The sequence below is a fragment of the Haliotis rufescens genome, unplaced genomic scaffold (genome assembly GCF_023055435.1).
Source record: "Haliotis rufescens isolate VD_foot unplaced genomic scaffold, xgHalRufe1.0.p SCAF_6, whole genome shotgun sequence".
NCBI lineage: Eukaryota > Metazoa > Mollusca > Gastropoda > Lepetellida > Haliotidae > Haliotis > Haliotis rufescens.
Genome location: NW_025964334.1, coordinates 20,836,539 through 20,857,814, shown reverse-complemented (window position 1 = coordinate 20,857,814; position 21,276 = coordinate 20,836,539). Strand labels below are relative to the sequence as shown.

General features: G+C 42.5%; 1 protein-coding gene across 2 annotated transcripts; it reads left to right on the top strand.

Annotated features, from left to right (window-relative positions):
• The first annotated feature begins 5,810 nt into the window (after positions 1-5,810).
• On the top strand, positions 5,811-19,530 carry LOC124151330 (cytochrome P450 3A8-like). Of its 2 annotated transcripts, none has more exons than XR_006863350.2 (13): positions 5,811-6,050; positions 7,056-7,152; positions 7,903-7,955; positions 8,173-8,269; positions 9,395-9,514; positions 9,898-9,986; positions 10,615-10,763; positions 11,356-11,480; positions 12,348-12,465; positions 13,720-13,877; positions 15,734-15,960; positions 16,568-16,747; positions 18,967-19,530. XR_006863350.2 is itself a non-coding variant. In XM_046523736.2 (13 exons), exons 1-13 carry the CDS (start codon positions 5,977-5,979, stop codon positions 19,042-19,044), a joined length of 1,548 nt encoding a protein of 515 aa, XP_046379692.2. In that variant the 5' UTR covers positions 5,813-5,976; the 3' UTR covers positions 19,045-19,530. The 2 variants fall into 2 exon arrangements, 1 of the variants encoding a protein (XP_046379692.2); XM_046523736.2 differs by having other exon boundaries at positions 5,813-6,050; positions 16,585-16,747.
• Positions 19,531-21,276: the final 1,746 nt, after the last annotated feature.

The following is a 21,276-nucleotide window of genomic DNA, read 5'->3' as shown; positions in this document are numbered from 1 at the left end:
TTTACGCCGCACTCAGATCAATGTTGTGTGTGCAAAATTGGCAGCAAGGCCCAATAAACATAATGTCGTTTCGATTTCACTTAATTTCCAAACATGGTAGGGTCTTCATAATTTCAGGTTGGTTGGTTGGTTGGGTTGTTGTTTAACGCCGCATTCAGCCATATTCCAGCTATATGACAGCGGTCTGTAAATAATCGAGTCTTGACCAGACAATCCAGTGATTGAAATCATGAGCATCGATCCACACAATTGGGATCGATGACATGCTTCAACCAAGTCAGCGAGCCTGACCATCCGACCCTGATAGTCGCCCCTTACGACAAGCATAGTCGCCTTTTACGGCAAGCACTGGTTGCTGAAGACTATTCTTCAGCAACTTGCATTAATACTTTAATTGATCAACGACTTCACTGTGGCTTTCAATTATGGAATTGATGTTTATATATTATTATTATGATCTCATAAGGTAATTATGTTATTGGGCTATATTATAGTTAGTTTGGGTGGGAGGAGTATGATGTATCGTGTCAGAGCTTTTGGTTGAAACTATCCCGTGACAAATGGGTTTGAGAGTATCTCTCTACTATAGGGGCGAACGCCTGACCGCGTCACTCGGCGGCCATATATATACTGTATCTAACACTGACTTGTGTATGTTACAAGAATGTCAAGACCATGCCCCAGCCCGGGCTAGGTTATCTCCTAAAGCCAAGAGATGCAATAGCGAAGGCCAAACTAACTCTATTTCTGAGAGATGGATGGCTACTCGAAAGTGTATAAACAGAGTAGCCAAGGATAAAAATGAAATCATATCAATATAAGAAAATAGAAATAATATCAATACAAAAACAGAAATTATGTGAATACCAAACTCACAATCGATATTTGTACCCTACTCACACACAGGAGTCCCAAAGAGGGACCGGTTAGCCGAAATTCCTTAGACAGAAGGCGACCTCTTAAACACTTAAAGGGGCACTAATCTAACGCAATTCCCCGGACTGGTTGTTGCCTTTGTTATTGTTTTTTTCCCCGTGAGTACCCGGATGATACGCAACGCAACTGAGCGTGACCAGAGACTGGGCTACCGTCTGCAAGGACAGCTAAATAAACTTGGAGGCTGGAGGCAATATTTGTTTTACGCATTTTTGCATAAGCACTGATTGGTTAACTGTGCTCTATAAAGATTTCGACAAAGGGCGCATGTTAATTAATTTCTTCAGCCTAAACAAACAGACAAAAAGAACAGCGGAGCTCATCGGATGTCGTCATTTGGAAATACCCCAGATGGTTATAGTTTAATACTAAAAAAAGTATCCATGCAAGGAAAGCATTTTCGGATTTCGGCTTGCGTCGATAATACGATTACTACTCCCTTGTTGTCATCAACGTTTTCTCGTATAACCCCTACACTTGTGTATTTGTCGTCATTCACTTGGTGCTCAATTAATGAATTTATTACAGGTACAATTAGTGGTAGCGCCACTTAGATTACCTGACAAAAGTTCCCATTTGGCATTTATTGTGTCTGGGGTAATTATTCAATCTAAATCCAGGTTTGAAGTGAGTTGAAATGTGTGTTATGTAATATGCACGTGGCAGCCCAGCAAGAGATGAATGATCAGTTGATTTACTTTTTTTTGTAAATCAACGGATCGTTCCTAGTCATCAAAGGATTAACAGAAAATACGTTGATTGATTAATCACTGTTATCTTGCACAGTGGATATGTCAAGAGTGAGTGTTTACATGTCTAGGTTTACTAAAACAAAGGGAATACTCTCATATCATGGCGTGAAGTGCCGATGTAAAAACAACATACTTTGTTCAAAGGGTTAACTGATAATACGTTGATTGATTGATCATTGTTATCTATCACTCAATGGATTTTTTTAGGAACCGTGGACGTTAGTTGTCACGTGCGCTTTCTCAGCCGTCCATTGAGACTTGACACCTATGTAAAACACCTGAAACAATCCAAGTGATCAGTTGAGAAACGAACACGGGTTATAATATCCCGAAACGATATATATCTTTTAAAATATCATTTTTGATTGTTACTGAGACACGTGACATCGAATAAGTTTCTTTGTACAGCTACAGGCAAGTGGGATATTGTTGCTTTGTGTGGATATTCACGGATACACTCCTCGAACAAGGAAGCTACCTAAAATTTATACACATAAATTTGGTAGGTTGTAATTATGAAATTTGCATTTTGTTTTCCTTCATTTGAACGGATTCGTTCTTGTTTCTCTACGTCTTGGTTGGGACATCGATGCGCGATAGACGTTGTTTTCACAGGTCTTTTCCTTTGTAAGCGTGTATATATTACCGTCAATTTGTAAAATGTGATTCTCTCAGGCAATTTATAAAATGTGTAAATATTTTGACTAAAAAATCTGCCCAGGTTGATTAAGACGATCAAAAGGGCCTACAAACATCACAACAGATTATTATGTAGGATTAGAAGCCAAACAACATAGAATTGTACTTTTCAACGTAACATTTTCAGTCTCTTGGTGATGACATTACACATAAAAATGTTTGGAATTCGTTATCATAATAATACAGATGGAAATGTTTTTCAGTCACTTTGTAAAATAACTGAATATTTAGACGTTTAATAAATTTGTTACACATTTGACAGTAAAAAAATATACACACTATAAAAAAAGCAATGCTCAGGTGAAATATTTACTTTGTGTTGCAAGTCAAAATAGTGTAAACGAAAATCGCAAAATTACCAAGCAAGTGACCACAAAGATACCTACATTTCCTTATTATCTCGAAAACTGTATTTCATTTTGTTGATCAATGTGACCATACGCCCTTATTGCTACCCATAAAAGTGACTAATGCGCTTACGAATGGCGCAGCAGAGGTCGCGAACTAGTCTAGATTTCTGCTATACATCCGGGTACTCACTGGGAAAAAACAATAACAAAGGCAACAACCAGTCCCGGGGAATTGCGTTAGATCAGTGCCCCTTTAATGCAACAACAACATGACTTGTGTAATCCTTGGGAAATAAACGAAATGTTTATTCAAGACATGTTCAAGATATGTTTATTTAAGATATGTTTATTCAAGACATGTTTATTCAAGATATGTTATATTCAAGACATGTTTATTCAAGATATGTTTATTCAAGACATGTTTATTCAAGATATGTTATATTCAAGGCATGTTTATTCAAGATATGTTTATTCAAGACATGTTTATTCAAGATATGTTCAATATATGTTTTTGTTAACATTGAATAGTTCAGATACCTGAAGTAGAACACTTGGGATTAGAATTGTGCATGCAGGTTCCATTCCAGCGGGATTCGCGATATCAAATTACCCGCCCTTGATTTCATTTAACATTTTGCCTTCCAATAAAATGTCAGTCAGTTATTCAATGTTGATTGTTTTCGCAAATTCTAACCTAATCAATGAAACTGGCCGCCATGTTGCTGATATCGCCAACCAAACATTGAGGATGGGTTGTAACTCGCATTCTGATTGGTCAGTTAGAGTGAGTAGCGTAGCAAATCAAATAAGCTCATGGAAATCAACGGCGGGTAAATATGAGATCGCGAGTCCCGCTGGAATGGATCCTGCAGGGGTTAGAGTATGTTTACCCAAAAAGCAGACCCAGAGAATACAGTGGATACTGTATGGATGGCACTGACTATATTCATTATGTCGTATATTCCTCTTTAAATGACCATACTTTATGTAGCTCTCTGTTGCTTGTGGTTTAACATGCCACCTAACTGGATCGGGTTGTGCGGATTGGGTTTCATCGAACCCCGAAGGCATGGAACGTTGTTCATGATATCAACCACTGGTTTGTCAGACCAAGGCTCGATTATTAGCAGGCCACGTTCATATAGCCCGCTGGAAGTAGTATCATACAATCTCTTCAATCTATTAGACAATCCAGAAGTATCTTTAGTTGAGCTCGAGAAATCTGCTCTCTGATTGGCTGATGTAGACCTGTTGGTCATGTCATTTGTCTGTCAGAGGTCGCGAAAGGTCGTTCAAATGTGACCTGTAAGGGGATTGTCCTCCTATCTTTGTGTAGCGGTAGCGGGCACTTAGATTTAATTATAATGAGCTTAAATATTACTGAAATATTCGGGAGGTGCCCTTAAACCAAGTATCAATTATGAGCGTTACATCCCCACACGTTCCACTTAAATAAAACATGACGGTATTATTCATAACGAACTGTCCTGTATTACCCACGTGGTGAAGATACTAAATCCGTACGTCACACGTGTCTTACAAGGTTGACCTCGTTTTATTATTTCGATGGGATTGGTGTGACCTCGGTCACACCGGAACTACTTTTTTCATTCATAAAACATCACGAGACGTCATTCACTTTTACAACTACAAGGCAGAACTGAAGGCAGAAGTATTCTGGAAGTATTCAGACCAGGTCACAATATGTCATGCTTGTCCTTGGATTCGACTAACACTTGGATTGGGATGTCAGGCTCTGTTACCTTCGTGTCATCGTTTCCGATGTTTTATTCACTGGATTGTCTGGCTCAGAATCGATTATTGACAGGCCGTCGTGATATAGTTGGAATAGTGCATAAACCAACATTCACCACAAGACTTCCTACGCTGCACCCGGAACTATTGAAGGGAATGTATTCACGTTGCTTCATCCGTTTGCAAATGGGACAATTGTGTACTTTGCCCTTGATGGCTGAAGATTTTCGTCACTGCTTATCCTCAACACTAGTTGCATGTACAGCCAAAGGGAAAAGTAATTGTATATGAAATTCGTGAATTTATGAAAGCATGTTTGCATTATATCTTCATATACCTTTGTTTGTTTGTTGTTTAAAGCCGCACCCAGCAATATTCCAGCTATATAACGGCGGTCTGTAAATAATCGAGTCTGGACCAGACAATCGTATGATTGACATCATGAGCATCGGTTTAAGCAAATGGGATATGATATGACATGCATCAACCAGGTCATCGAGCCTGACCACCCGGTCCAGTTAGTCGCCTCTTACGACAAGAAACATAGTTTGCTGGAGACATAACCCGGATATTCACGGACGGAGACAAGCATGGGTAGCTGGGGACCAATTCTAATCCGGATCTTCACGGAAGGAGACAAGCATGGGTAGCTGGGGACCAATTCTAACCCGGATCTTCACGGACGGAGATAAGCATGGGTAGCTGGGGACCAATTCTAATCCGGATCTTCACGGACGGAGACAAGCATGGGTAGCTGGGGACCAATTCTAATCCAGGTCTTCACGGACGGAGATAAGCATGGGTAGCTGGAGACCAATTCTAATCCAGGTCTTCACGGACGGAGACAAGCATGGGTAGCTGGAGGCCAATTCTAATCCGGATCATCACGGACGGAGACAAGCATGGGTAGCTGGGGACCAATTCTAACCCGGATCTTCACGGACGGAGATAAGCATGGGTAGCTGGGGACCAATTCTAACCCGGATCTTCACGGACGGAGACAAGCATGGGTAGCTGGGGACCAATTCTAATCCGGATCTTCACGGACGGAGATAAGCATGGGTACCTGGGGACCAATTCTAATCCGGATCTTCACGGACGGAGATAAGCATGGGTAGCTGGAGACCAGTTCTAACCCGGATCTTCACGGACGGAGACAAGCATGGGTAGCTGGAGACCAATTCTAACCCGGATCTTCACGGACGGAGATAAGCATGGGTAGCTGGAGACCAGTTCTAACCCGGATTTTCACGGTATTCATTTACCTTGACCCCCATAGATTAACCGTATGATAAAAGCACCCCTCGAGCTGGCAGATATAACCCTACAACGCAGATATGGCAAAGCTTCATGCAATAGGGGCTCGGTGTTGCTATATAGGTCACATGTACATAGCGACTCAGTTGATAGATCTCGGCTGTCGTAGTCGTATATAAGAGACAGGATCTATTGTATGAAAGACTTTAGGTGTGTAGAAACCCATCATGGATATTTTTGGTGTCGTCGACCTCCCATTGTGGTTAGTTCTCATCTGTCTTCTTGGCCTACTTTTTTACTGGTAAGTTTGTCTTGAGTTCTGCACTACTACTACTACTACTACTACTCTTGACGAGGTCAATATGCGAAAACAAGGACCCGAAGCCCCGACCCCTGAGGTGGTCTGACCTGACCAAGTCCTTAAGCCTGTTTTCGCATATAGACCTCGTCAAGAGTAATCATTCGTTTTGTTATGCCGAATTCACTTTTAAGTTAAAGAAGTCTTTAAACAGTCCATTGGTTCAAAACTGTAACTTAGCTGCGAACCGTGACATGTTCGTACCAGACGCCATCTTGTTTTCTAGTGGTCAATATTAATCACGTGACAGGTCAATACTGATCATGTGACGAGTCAATATTCGATGTCAGTATCTGTCACCACACTCCGGCGCATAACACCACTGCCACAGGCTAATTTGCATTTCACGTGATCCGATTTTTATCTTGTTTGGAAACAAACTCGCTTATTCTGTAATGAGAACAAATAAGCCTAATGCAAGTATTTTAGGGCGCTTTACATATTGTTTTGCATAATTATATCGATATGCTACTACAACAGTGACAGTGAGGTGCATGCCAATGTATGTTTATTCATCAAAGTGACCATACTGCGAGCTCCTCAAATGTTCCGAGGTTTGGAAGTCAGAGTTTGCAGTAAAGACATTAACAAGCATTCTTTTCATACGAGTATGAAGACGGACCCCGATTCAGAGCAGAATTTCTGCGCCTTAACCTCCGCACTGAGCTAGAGATTTTCGTAACACTGGTGTTACTGTAAGAATGTGCGAAAAGCTTTATGTGTAGACAGGTGCCCAGCGTAGTTAGCACATGCTGGTTTATACACAGGTAGGGCTTCAACATATAACGGTACCATAAATGTCTTTTTTATCGACATGACTGTGTTGTTTTCGAAACTGAAATGGTCTAATTCTGAAATCGACATATGCATATTACACAGTTTTTGACAGGCTTTTGTAATCTCTTGTTACCGGTATGACCGTGTTGTTAGCGTTGTTTCTATCCACAGGTACGCCACACGACCCTACTCTCTGTTCGCATCCCTCAACATTCCCGGCCCTAAACCAATACCATTGTTTGGTAATCTGCTGACCGAAACAAAACAGGTGCGCACCAAAAGTATCTCTCCCCTGAGGAGATTCAGAGTCAGACTAGGTCACAGTATGTCATGCTTGTCCCCGGGGTCGACTAACACTTGGATCCGTGACCTGCGTGTCATCGAATCACGATGGCGTGGAACGTTTCCCATGGTCCAGAATCCATTATTGACTGGCCGTCGTGATACAGTCTGAATAGGGCATAAAATAACATTCACTCGCAAGGCTTCTGCCATAAATGCTTGTCGAAAAGATAAACTGCCGTAAAAGAAAATATACACTTGAAATTTTTTTAGCTCCCGTCAAATATAGATGTCTACTTTCTTTTACCTGCCAGTATATTTCATATCTCTTGCACCATGCGGTCTTAAATATGACAATATAGAAACAATTTGCACACAAAAGTCATAACTATAGAAATGATAATGATTTATTACAACTTTGACAACTTATTTTCATGAACTAAGGAGAAGAAGTGTCAACTGAATCAGACAAAAATGTGCGTGCGCATGCGCGTACGTGTGTTAATGAAAAAATTACATCAAACTTAAAACACAATTGTGTATTAAAACTATATCAGCACTTCAGCAACTGAAACAATCATTCGCTTCTACATAAATCGCTATATGGCTGAAACATTGCTAATGCGACACTAAATATTTACTCACTCACTACTGCTCAGATCAGTGTGTTTAATGTCACTTCATCTTGTGACAATATAACACTGCAGCTAGACATACGGTTATATTTTTCTTTAAGGGATTCCACGTGGCACATCAACAGTGGTTGAAACAGTATGGGAATATTGTCGGGTACGTATTATCAAATTATGTCTTTCGGTGTTTGCAGTTTGAAGTTATGTTTTGAATTTGATAATAAGAAAACAAAATTTGATTGATGATGAATGATGTACTATAATGTAAGTTTTGATATTATAACGTTTTCTTCCTCTGTGGATGTGAACGAGCATGTTTATAGCCCCTTTCTTAAGAAAATGTACAGAAGTAGGTCAGTGTCTATCACGTCCAGGTTCTACGAGGGTCAGCACCCCTGCATGCTGGTCGCAGACAAAGCCGTGCTTAAAGAGATAATGGTGAAACAGTTCAACAGTTTCAGGAACAGGCGGGTAGGTTTCATGAAAAGACGATTTTTCAAAATAATTCCTTTTATTCTGGATCAGATAATGGCACAAGCCTTACAGACACAATGATAGTGATACTATCCTATCATTAAGACCTCCCATAGGATATGTCGACAAGATAACTTTGATCCAGAGGCTCAACATGGCCTAAAGAAATCTTTTAGCATACCTACCTGTTGATGCAAGTACCTATATACTGCCATAAAGCGCACATGTGTAACTAAGAACCTCGCTATACGGAAATGGGTGAACGTTAACCGCATATCGATATGCTTGAGGCCTGTACCCGTCCCTCTCGACATAAAACCCACTTCACGGAAATGGGTGAACGTTAACCGCATATCGATATGCTGGAGGACTGTACCCGTCCCTCTCGACATAAAACCCATTTCACAGAAATCGGTGAACGTTAACCGCATATCGATATGCTGGAGGACTGTACCCGTCCCTCTCGACATACAACCCACTTCACAGAAATCGGTGAACGTTAACCGCATATCGATATGCTGGAGGACTGTACCCGTCCCTCTCGGCATACAACCCACTTCACAGAAATGGGTGAACGTTAACCGCAGCGAAATGCTGGAGGCCTGTACCCGTCCCTCTCGACATAAAACCCACTTGACGGAAATGGGTGAACGTTCACCGCAGCGAAATGCTGCATGGGGATAGGAAGGAGCCAGACTGGTACCCTGCCTTTCGCCTCCCAGCGCCTGCAGGCGAGGAACGCAAGCGCTCTAGGGCAGTTAAACCAGTCTAGGACTGGACGTAGCTCCCTGTTGTTATTATTGCCGAATAACATGAACATGTTTACAGTAAGAAATGTTTTCAAAAATATTTTCATAATCATTTATATATTTCGTGTGTACGGATATCACTCCAAGGATTACTCATCCCCCATGTCCCTATGCCCCCATGTAATTTTCTCAAACCCATAACAAATAAGCAACAACTACAAACAGAAGTTCAAGCTCCTCACAGCGATAATCCGTTATCGCCCTGTAGAGCCCTGTATACAATGCGATGATACCGGGGGAGCTTGACTGAAGTTTGCCAAAGGGAGATAATTTGAGCATTCATTGTGTCAGCTTACCAATGTTTCACTTGCAGCCTCTGGGAAGCATAACTGGCTATCCAATGAGTGACGGCATCATGCAACAAAGGGATGAAGACTGGAAGCGTTCTCGGAGTATCCTCACGCCGACCTTCAGCTCAGCCAAACTCAAACAGGTCAGAGGTCAAGGTCAACGTACAATCGTCCAAGGGAGACTATGCTCCACGGGCTGGGCCAACAGGCATTATCAAGATATTCAGCGACATAGTTCGTTGCAGGCCCGTGGGAGTAGGGGGGCACTACAAAACATTGTCTTACATTAAAGACAATATATTTTGTTGATAACAACTTCTATGATGTACATGATGTTTCAGTATAAATCCTTATATCGTTGTCGAGCACGTGTGACAACGGTATAAGGATCTATACCGAAACGACGCTTCATAATTGAATAAAGAAGTTGATATCCATAAAATGTCTATTTAATGCTACTTACCAACTTAAAAAAATACCAATCCATCAGTTTATTGTCTAACATTGTTTGATTACGTTCTACCAGGTGTGCGAGCTAGTGAGCGTGTGCAGTGACACGCTCGTGGTCAACTCTCGGGCGCTGGCCAAAGAGGGCCGAGAAGTGGAGTTGAAAGAGTGAGTCTACTACTATCTGGGTGACTAGGTTCACGCGAACTTGGGCACGGGCATTAAACTGTCCTCGGCGCTGCGTTGCGTTGCGTTCCCAAGTCTTGACAGGATCCGCTAATCATGGGTTTGAATCCCGGATTCGCCCTTCGTAATGATGAGCACCATATCTACGTTCGTGAGCATCACCAGTGTGGTAAACTTCTACGTCCATTATTCCTTCGATATCGGACCGTGAAGATCCGGGGTAGAATAGGTCTTCAGCAACCCATTCTTGCCGTTAAAGGCGACTATGCTTGTCGTATGAGGCGACTAACGGGATCGGGTGGTCAGGCTCGCTGACTTGGTTGATGCATGTCATCAATCCAAATTGCGTGGATCGATGCTCATGATGTCAATCACTGGATTGAGTCGATTATTTACAGACCGACGTCTTATAGCAGGAATATTGCTGAGTGCGGCGTAAAACAACAAACAAACAACCTTCGATATCGCTTAAATATTTTCAAAGTGGCATAAAACTCACTCACTCACCCTACTGTTTGACCATAACAATCATGACGATGTCGATTTAATGTGCAAATGTGTTTCAGCACAAGAATGAACGCACTTGTTTGATATTTTTTTTGAATTGAAGTCACTTCTCTGCCTTCACCCTGGACGTGATCGCAAGCTCCGCGTTTGGCCTTCAGATCGACTCTCAGAGTAACCCGGATGACAACTTCATCAAGCACGCCAAAAGTCTCACCAATATTAAATTCGCCGGTCTGCTTTTCATGTCCTATTGTAAGTATTATCTGTGGGGCGTATTTGAATAGTATCTCCTTCCCGTGATGTCCCTCACAGAATAAGGTTGTTTAAGAAACCAAAGCACTGCAAGTTCACATAATAATTATTCATACGATCGAATTAACATGAAACTGTCTGGATTAACAGGGTTAAACTATCCATATCGTAAATGAATAATACCAGTGCATACCTGTCACTGAATATTTGTTTTCACATTTCTTCAATTCCGTGCTGGACTGAGTGTTTCTAAACACGTCAATACATATACAGTCGAACCTCGTTGTGTCGAACTTGGATCTGTCGATTATCCCGTTGTCTCGAACTCATTTGGGAGACCAAAGTATCCAAATTCAGCATAAAGTCCCCTGATGTCACGATTCCTGGATAACTCGAACCTTATTCCAGGTCCCCAGGAGTTCGACACAACGAGGTTCAACTGTATACTACTCAAAAGAAGTTAAAGAATACCCAATGTTTTCATACTATAGTTAATTTGTCATGTCATGACGGATTAACTAAAGTCAAATGAAAAAGATCGTTTGTTCTTTAACTTCTTTTGTGTAGTGTGTCACCATCATTTGCTGTCTAGTTTTAGTGCCGTTCGTGCTGCCAGTGTTCAGACTACTCAACCTGTCAGTTGCGCCAAAGCAGCCATTAGACTTCTTCCTCAAGGTCGTGGACCATGCTGTGAAGGTCAGACAATCTGGAGAGGAGGTGAGTTTCCGCTTCCGTGCACAACTGAGTTTGCTCTCAAGTTGTTGTTTTTAAATGAAAGTTTGTATTCGAGTATTATTATCTTATGGCAACTTAAGCCAACATATTGTATTTATTATCTTGCTGTCTTCACTGGTTCTGGTCATTTCAGTCTCCGTGGTGTTGTGGATAGAGCGTCTGTCCGGTTAGCGGATGGTTGGGGGTTCGATCCCCGGCCACATCATACCAAAAGACCTTAAAAGATGCTACTTGCGTTTTTTCAATCCTGGTTTATTTCTGATTTCAAGTATTGAAAAGATTCACAGTGTTTAATTTCTGCATTTCAGTCGAAATTTTGAGTTGAGAGTATTGAATATTTCGATTTTATCACACACACACCCCTCCCCTAAAGAAAATGGCGACCCCTACACGGATTTCAAGTACATTTTGATACGTCTGAAGTCGATGTCTCTACATAACAACACATTCAGCTTGGAACCAGTCTATAAATTAAAATGGGTTAAGTGCTGCCATCTTTCGTAATGTTGTCTTCAGGATTTTGTTTGTTTGTTTGTTGTTTAACGCCGCAATCAGCAATATTCCAGCTATATGACGGCGGTCTGTAAATCACCGAGTCTGGACCAGACAATCCAGTGATTGACATCATGAGCATCGATCCACGCAATTGGGATACGATGACATGCATCAACCAAGTCAGCGACCACCCTGACCACCCGACCCCGTTAGTCGCCTTTTACGACAAGCATAGTCACCTTCGACGGCAAGCATGGGTTGCTGAAGACCTATTCTACCCCAGGAAAGGGTGTAACTGTTACACAAATGATGACGAATGTTAATATGATATGTATGTGACATCTATGTCTACAGACGCGGACGGATCTGCTGCAGCTGATGATAAACGCTCACGATGAAGATTCTGGGACGGTGGAACCAGAGGACGAACTCAGCAGCAGCCTTCAGTATGAAGTCAAGGGAACGAGGAAAGGTCTGTTCCAGTTTTTACTCAAACATAGCTATGCCAGTGCACTCCTTGAATTCTATTCGTGGTCTGTCAGGTAGTGTTAGTTCATATGATTCAAGTTCAGCCCGGTTAGATTTTCAGCCTGATTCCTTTCGTAACGGACCGGGGACGGTCGGGTAGCCTAGTGGTTAAAGCGTTCGCTCGTCACGCCGAAGACCCGGGTTCGAATCCCGACATGGGTACAATGTGTGAAGCCCATTTCTGGTGTCCCCCGCCGTGATATCGCTGGAAAATTGCTAAAAGCGGCGTAAAACCATACTCACTCACTCGTAACGGACCTCCCCCGTGGTCTAGTGGTAGAGCGTCCGCCCGGAGAGCGGAAGTTCCGGGGTTCGATCCCCGGCGGCATCATACCAAAATACGTTCAAAGATGGTACTTGTTGTTACCCTGTCTGGCGCTCGGCATTAAGGAGCTAAAACAAGGACTGGTCGGCTCGCAGTCAGTATACTGTGTCTGAGTGGGGTGTTCATGTTAAACTGCGGCATGGTATCTCAGTGAGCTAGCACTATAAATCGGCATCAGTCCGGACTAGTACAAGCAGCCACACAAACACACACACGTACATGCACGTCGCCATATAAGTGCAATAATCTTGGACGCGACGTTAAACCCCATTTCACCTCACCTCACCTCATTTTTCGTAACGTGTTCTTTAAGAAACATCTGATCTTAACCGAAGGTTATATCATACAAAATAACAACCCTAAAACAAAGACTAATATTTGCTTCAAACCTCAGCATACGCCTTACTGAATAAAGTATCAAATATATCATAATTACTTCTTTTAATACTACTATTATTATATAGGTTATAAGGTTAATTGATAATTAGATTTTTAAAATAAAAGGAATTGCATTCTTGAAAATGGGTGCACAGATGGGGCAGGATATGCTCACCTTTTCGCGAACACGTGGTATCATCACTATCATGATACAGTCGGAATCGTTCAAATGACACTGCTTTCGGCAGAGATGTCTTATAAATAAGGAAAGGGTTTGGTCGCGTTTTATTATTCTGAAAGACGTAGCTATGACCAAACGACCCAGAGCCTAAGAGGTGCAAATAATTATTTCAGTTGGGTCATTATTTATACTTGACACAAAATAGAAGGTATAATGAAGTTGGTCTCAGAATTGGAAGTGGTTGTATGGCCAACATTTAACTGTTGCCAACATTGTTTTGTGATGTCACTCGCTTTTATTTCTTTGACGTTCAGGGCTCACATCTACGGAGATGCTGGCCCACTCGGTGACATTCTTCCTGGCGGGACACGAGACTACCTCAAGCGCCATGTCTTATGTAGCATACAATCTTGCCCTTCACCCTCACTGGCAGGACAGGGTTGCCAAGGAGATAGACGAGATCCTTGAACAGGTATGTATACTGTTACAAGTGACTCGAGTCTCAAGTAACAAAATGAAGGACCCAACTCAGTTTCACTATTAAGAATATTTTATTATTACCGAGACCGACAATTATTCAATATTTACACAATTGCGAATACAATCTGGCAAAGTAACACATATGTGGCAAACAAAATACTCAACGTGATACAGAAACTCCACCAATCGGACACAGTCTGGATCCTTGTCACAAATAAATTCCGATCACAGTTCAAATAGCCAACGACACATTGTGCACAGACTCAATCTAACTCAAATCACAGTTCCACTTTTCTGTCGCTCACAAAAGACCGACATTGCTGAATACATGATAAGATTCCACTGGTAGGAATGTCACAGACCGACATTGCTGAATACATGATAAGATTCCACTGGTAGGAATGTCACAGACCGACATTGGTGAATACATGATAAGATTCCACTGGTAGGAATGTCACAGACCGACATTGGTGAATACATAATACGATTCCACTGGTAGGAATGTCACAGACCGACATTGGTGAATACATAATAAGATTCCAATGGTAGGAATGTCACAGACCGACATTGGTCGATACATAATAAGATTCCACTGGTAGGAATGTCACAGACCGACATTGGTGAATACATAATACGATGCCACTGGTAGGAATGTCACAGACCGACATTGGTGAATACATAATAAGATTCCAATGGTAGGAATGTCACAGACCGACATTGGTCGATACATAATAAGATTCCACTGGTAGGAATGTCACAGACCGACATTGGTGAATACATAATACGATTCCACTGGTAGGAATGTCACAGACCGACATTGGTGAATACATAATAAGATTCCAATGGTAGGAATGTCACAGACCGACATTGGTCGATACATAATAAGATTCCACTGGTAGGAATGTCACAGACCGACATTGGTGAATACATAATACGATTCCACTGGTAGGAATGTCACAGACCGACATTGGTGAATACATAATAAGATTCCAATGGTAGGAATGTCACAGACCGACATTGGTCGATACATAATAAGATTCCAATGGTAGGAATGTCACAGACCGACATTGGTGAATACATAATAAGATTCCAATGGTAGGAATGTCACAGACCGACATTGGTCGATACATAATAAGATTCCACTGGTAGGAATGTCACAGACCGTCGATACAGGGACTGTAGTCAGTGTGAGACGTATAACCTCAATAACCTCTTTGGTTACAATACATGGTTACTCTTTGGTTAATATAAATAATGCTCACATATAACAATACAGAGAAATAATCACAATTAAGGTATATCACAGCTGTCTGTATAAGACCACAATAAGCAGGGTATGAAACTCCCATTTCAGCCAGACCACAGGACTGGCTAGCTGAAATACTTGCCAGCCCTGACCAAAACCTGCCTGCCCACTATAATCATATGTTTCTCAGGATAAGCTAACGGGGTTTCTTTTTGGTTACATTTTATCATTCATCTTTACATGTGAATTAATGCTTATCATCGGGAAATATTTTGAATGTTTTCACATATGAAATATAACCCGACCGTCGGGCAGGGGGATTTGAAAATCTGGCAGCCCGAGTTGAAATCAACCCGTCTCGGACGGTCGGGCAGGCAGGTATTTCGAACACTGCAAAAAGTTGATAATTTGTATGGAATGCTCAATCTGTTTATAAACTAGGAGACAGCTGAGTGGCTCCAGCGTTCGCCCTTCACGTCGAATGACAACGATACCTACTACAAACATATCGTCAATACTGCACAAACGCAAACCACATAAGTAAGCAGTGACGTTGCAAAACATAAGCAGACAACTGAGATTTCAAGGCCCTCTCTTCCTAGACTCTCCCGACGTACGACAACGTGGGCAAATTGCCACTACTGGAGATGTGCGTGCTGGAATCTCTGCGTCTCTACCCTCCAGCCGTCAGGTTTGAGCGGGAAGCAGCAGACGACATTGTCATCAATGGCGTCTGTATTCCAAAAAACACCATGGTCATCGCTCCCGTCTATGCAATGAATAGGGACCCGGATGTGTTTCCGGATCCGGACTCGTTCCAGCCAGAGAGGTATTTATTGTTTGATATGGGAATATCCGCAGAAACAACAAGCTCCCAGCACCATCCGCATTTTCGATTATCCAGGGTCTTCTGTCTCCATTCCATTTTGATTAATTTTATCATACACTGGATAATCGATGATAATCTCAAAGTAGAGTTGGGTGTAACGCCACTTTGAACAATATAGCATTGCGTGTCAGCTTGTCGTAGGAGGAACGTGGAAATTTAGGAAGGGATGCAGGTCTTCGACATTTGAGAAACGGGTTTGGTGCTCATTTATCAAAGATAAAGTCCTTGCGCGTCAATGAGACGCACGTCTATAAAGCGACTTACATCTCAGACGACTGACTTCTAAACAACGCCGTCAAATAAACGATGTAACAAAAATATATGCAAAACAAATTTACCAAAACATATTTTAAGTCAAACGCAGCATTGAGGATGAGTGGCCTGGTTGTGGTAAGAGGCGATTAACGGGATCGGGTGCATGGTCAGGCTCGGTGACTTGAGTGATGCATGTCATCGAATCCCAATGGGGTAGATCGATGTTCATGATGTCAATCTCTAGATTGTCTGGTCGAGACTCGATAATTTCCGCCGTCATCTAGCTGAGTAGCCTTTCTACCCCGCCAGGTTCAGCGCTGAGAACAAGTGCCGTCTCGGCCAGTGCGACTTCATGCCGTTCGGGATGGGCCCGCGGAGCTGCATTGGGATGAGGATGGCGATGGTGGAGGCCAAGATGGGGCTGGCCAGAATGCTGCAACACTTCAAGTTCGTCAGATCTGCACGAACGCAGGTATTTGGTTGTAATATGTATACATCTTCAGCTTTACTTCCCGCCTTGACAGTGGATGCCGGGTTAACGTGACCACCCAAACTATCACTGAAGTCATGACGCCACACTACAAACCCCGTGGGGAGTACGGGTTAGAAGTGGTCCCCAGCAACCGACGCTGGTCGTAGGATGCGACTAAATTTGTTGGTTTGTTGTTAAACGCCGCACTCAGCAATAATCCAGCTATATGGGACCGCCTCCATGGTCTAGTGGTAGAGCGTCCGTCCGGAGAGCGGAAGGTCCGGGGTTCGATCCCCGAGCGTCATACCAAGAGACGTTAAAAGATGGTACTTGTTGTTACCCTGTCTGGCGCTCGGCATTAAGGGGCTAAAACAAGGACTGGTCGGCTCGGAGTCAGTATACTGTGTCTGAGTGGGGTGTTCATGTTAAACTGCGGCATGGTATATCAGTGGGCTAGCACTATAAATCGGCATCAGTCCGGACTAGTACAAGCAGCCACACACACACACACACACACACACACGTGCATGCACGTCGCTATATAAGTGCAATAATCTTAGACGCGACGTTAAACCCAATTGCACCTCCAGCTATATGACAGCGGTCAGTAAATAATCAAGTCTGGACCAGACAATCCAGTGATTGACATCATGAGCATCGATCTAGGCAATTGGGATACGATGACATGCATCATCCAAGTCAGTGAGCCTGACCACCCGATCCCGTTAGTCGCCTCTTACGAAAAGCATAGTCGCCTTTTACGGCAAGCAGGGGTTGCTAAAGTGAGGCTTGGTGGTCAGGCTCGGTGACTTGGATGATTGCATGACTTTGAACCCCGAAAGCGCGGATAATTGCTCACAATATCGATCACTTGATTGTCTGGTTCAACAACAAAGAAACCTCATGACTAATGCTACAAATCATGGTCAGGCTACAGCAGTACATGTCGTACAGTACCATATCTAACTAATTTAGAGCTATGCATGTGTTTCCACACACAAATGGAAACAGATCGCATGTCGTGTCGTTTGGCTATAAGTTAAGTAAAGTAACGTAAATCATAAACTGCCGGGCAAAAGAAAGTATAAACTTGAAAATTGGATTTGAAATTTCGACCCCCATGTTGCTGATACGTCATGTGCACGTGACCTGTTGTGAGATAACCATGTAATATGTAATATTGCCTAACATATCAGGTTGTGAGGTGAGGTGAAATGGGGTTTAACGTCTCGTCCAAGATTATAGCACTTATATAGCGACGTGCATGTACGTGTGTGTGTTTGTGTGGCTGCTTGTACTAGTCCGGACTGATGCCGATTTATATAAAGCTAGCTCACTGAGATACCATGCCGCAGTTTAACATGAATACAGTATACTGACTCCGAGCCGACCAGTCCTTGTTTTAGCCCCTTAATGCCGAGCGCCAGACAACAACAAGTAGCATCTTTTAACGTCTTTTGGTATGACGCGGCCGGGGATCGAACCCCGGACCTTCCGCTCTCCGGGCGGACGCTCTACCACTAGACCACGGAGGCGGTCCCTAACATATCAGTATGAAATACATCACCATCGAATAACTAGTTCTTGTTTGTTTCATTTTGAACCCCCAACAAACATGGGTGTGTACTTTCTTTTGTCCGACAGTTTACTTAGTACTACAGTATTCCAAAGAAAAATTGTATTCCAGCCAATTTAAAGATAAATATTGTTACATAAATACAGTCGATGATGCTGAAGCATTGTCTTGAAGATGAATCGGTAGTGAACATTGATTTACTGGTATAAAGAAATGGCGGAACCTTTTGTTCTTGTTTTCCGTGCATGGAATCAGCATCCTGAGAGCTGAAGGTATATCAGGTGATCTTGTGACACGGAACCTTTTGTTCTTGTTTTCGGTGCATGGAATCAGCATCCTGAGAGCTGAAGGTATATCAGGTGATCTTGTGACACGGAACCTTTTGTTCTTGTTTTCGGTGCATGGAATCAGCATCCTGAGAGCTAAAGGTATATCAGGTGATCTTGTGACACGGAACCTTTTGTTCTTGTTTTCTGCGCATGGAATCAGCATCCTGAGAGCTGAAGGCATATCAGGTGATCTTGTGACACGGTGAATTGTTACGTTGTTACTGAACCCATAGCTTTCACTTTCAAAGGTGTATGAATAATATCGATTGGAAGGATGCACGAAGACATATTCAATTTCTCTGACAATGTTGCAGGTGCCTTTGACGTTCCGGAAATCCCCCCTACTACAACCAGAGAAGGGGATATGGCTCCAACTCGAAGCCAGAAAATGACATGTTTCCTAAGGGTTGGTCCAAGTGTCTGTTCAGCGGTAAACAAGGCGTAACAATATATACAACATGTAACGTCTTACGCGAACTCCATTAACCCGACATATCACTTTAAGCGCGTGTAAAGTTACGACCCTTACACATTCCTGACGAATCTGTGGTCTAATATCGACACTGAGCATAACATGAACTAACGGATAACGAATGGTCCCTTGGATATAGAGTTGTTGGTTGTACGTTATATCTGTTCAAGGCAAACAGGTTAGAGATGTTGAACTTTAATTTAGTTTCGAAATAGTTTACCAAATAAGGGTTTAAATTTGAAATGTACATGATGTCCATGTGTGGCCCAACACGTGCCTGTAATATGTATAGATTGTAAAGTGTGAGAATGATACGATTGAATGAACATTTGCTGTATGATTTAGTGAAGCGTTCCCGAGAATGTAGAACGCAAATTTGATTACGTAATAAAGTTTTGTTCGTGTTTGTAGGCGTTCATAAGTGTTTTTTAAAAAATACATTTTTGACTTGAAATGGCTTGATCGATCAGCTAAAATAGTGTGTGGATGTTTGGACAGCAACGTTTTGTGACTCTCTTTGTTGACAGTTTAAACTAGTGACTACATATCCAGGTGAGCTACAGTACCGTGGCACTGTTTTTGTTTCATGTTTGTGTTGGATGAGCCAGGTGCGGTTAAGATCTTTGATTCTAATGAGTGAGTGAGTGACTATGCTTTTACGCCGCTTTTAGCAATATTCCAGCAATATCACAGCGGGGGACACCAGAAATGGGAATCGAACCCGGGTGTTCGAGCGAACGCTTCAACCACTAGGCTACCCGACCGCCCCTGTGATTCTAATGAAGAAGAGCAGAATCAGTGAGGGAAATTCAAGAGGGAAAATTCTATTATACTTTTGAAGAGGAACATGAGACACATGCTTTACAAATGAAAAAACAACAACTTTGATATTCAATCATTACTCAAGCGGCCCGTTCGAGATTCCGAGTCAACGTCCCAAATGGAGATCACTCTGAACGCCTTATACTTTATTAGATTGAATGATGCAGTTCATATCTTACACAGTGCAATGAGAACATTAAAAGATACAGGCTATCGATATGGATGTCACTGACTGTATTCATTAACACGCACATTCCTATGCAAATGCTCTCGTGGTCGAGCGGAAGGTCCGGGGCTTGATCCCCGTCCGCGTAATACCAAAAGACTTGTAAGGATGGTACTTGTTGTTACCCTGTCTGGTGTTTGGCATTAAGGGGCTGAAACAAGGACTGGTCGGCCCGGAGTCAGTAATATGAGGTATTCATGTTAAACTGCGGCATGGTATCTCAGTGGGCTAGCACTATAAATCGGCATCAGTCCGGACTAGTACAAGCAGCCACACTCACACGTGCATGCACGTCGAAAAATAAGTGCAATAATCTTGGACGCCACGTTAAACCCAATTTAACGTCACTCATATACTTAATGTAGGAGCACAAAGCCTGGTTCAACATAGCGAGCGTAGATTGTCGTAAGTATATGTTAAAGTATGAAAGTTATGATCGACTAACGCTGAGATCGCTTTGTGTCCCCAACGGGGCTAGCGCTGTACATGATGCTGGTTGTATAAGATGCGTCTAATTCGGATCGGCTTGTGAGACACGTAATTTCTAAGTCCCACGCACTCGGTGTTCATAAGTAAGTTGAGAAGTTCACATGGTGCATTTGTTGATTGCTGGAACGCCACGTTGACACAGTGGTGAATGTCGTGAAAGTGCTAAGTATAAAGGCAAATTGAGGCTCTGGCTACAAAGCGATGTAGTAGAACATAGGGCTAAGACGGGTACCCGGGTCAGGTGGGTGGTAAGTAGGACCCTGGTACCCACAAGACTACCAGGACCTATGACAAAACTATCTAGAACTCTCTGGTTACACAAAAAGTCACAAATGTTCGCATTTCTTTCTGACTATGCACCTATTCCTACTGACTTTTCAAATCTTTGAATAAAGATATAACTTGAGTCAACTTCAGTGTATGCATGACCAAATTGTTTAATACATTCGTGTTAATGCGTTTTGCCAGTGCTATGGTTAAAAAATGCCTAATGGGACATTTTGTACCTATCTCTTGAGACCTACAGTGCACGTGGGTACCTGGGTAGGGTCTGGTAAAAGGGGGGTGGGTACCCGGGTAGTAAATTCGGACTCGTCCCAGTCCTAGAAAACGTTA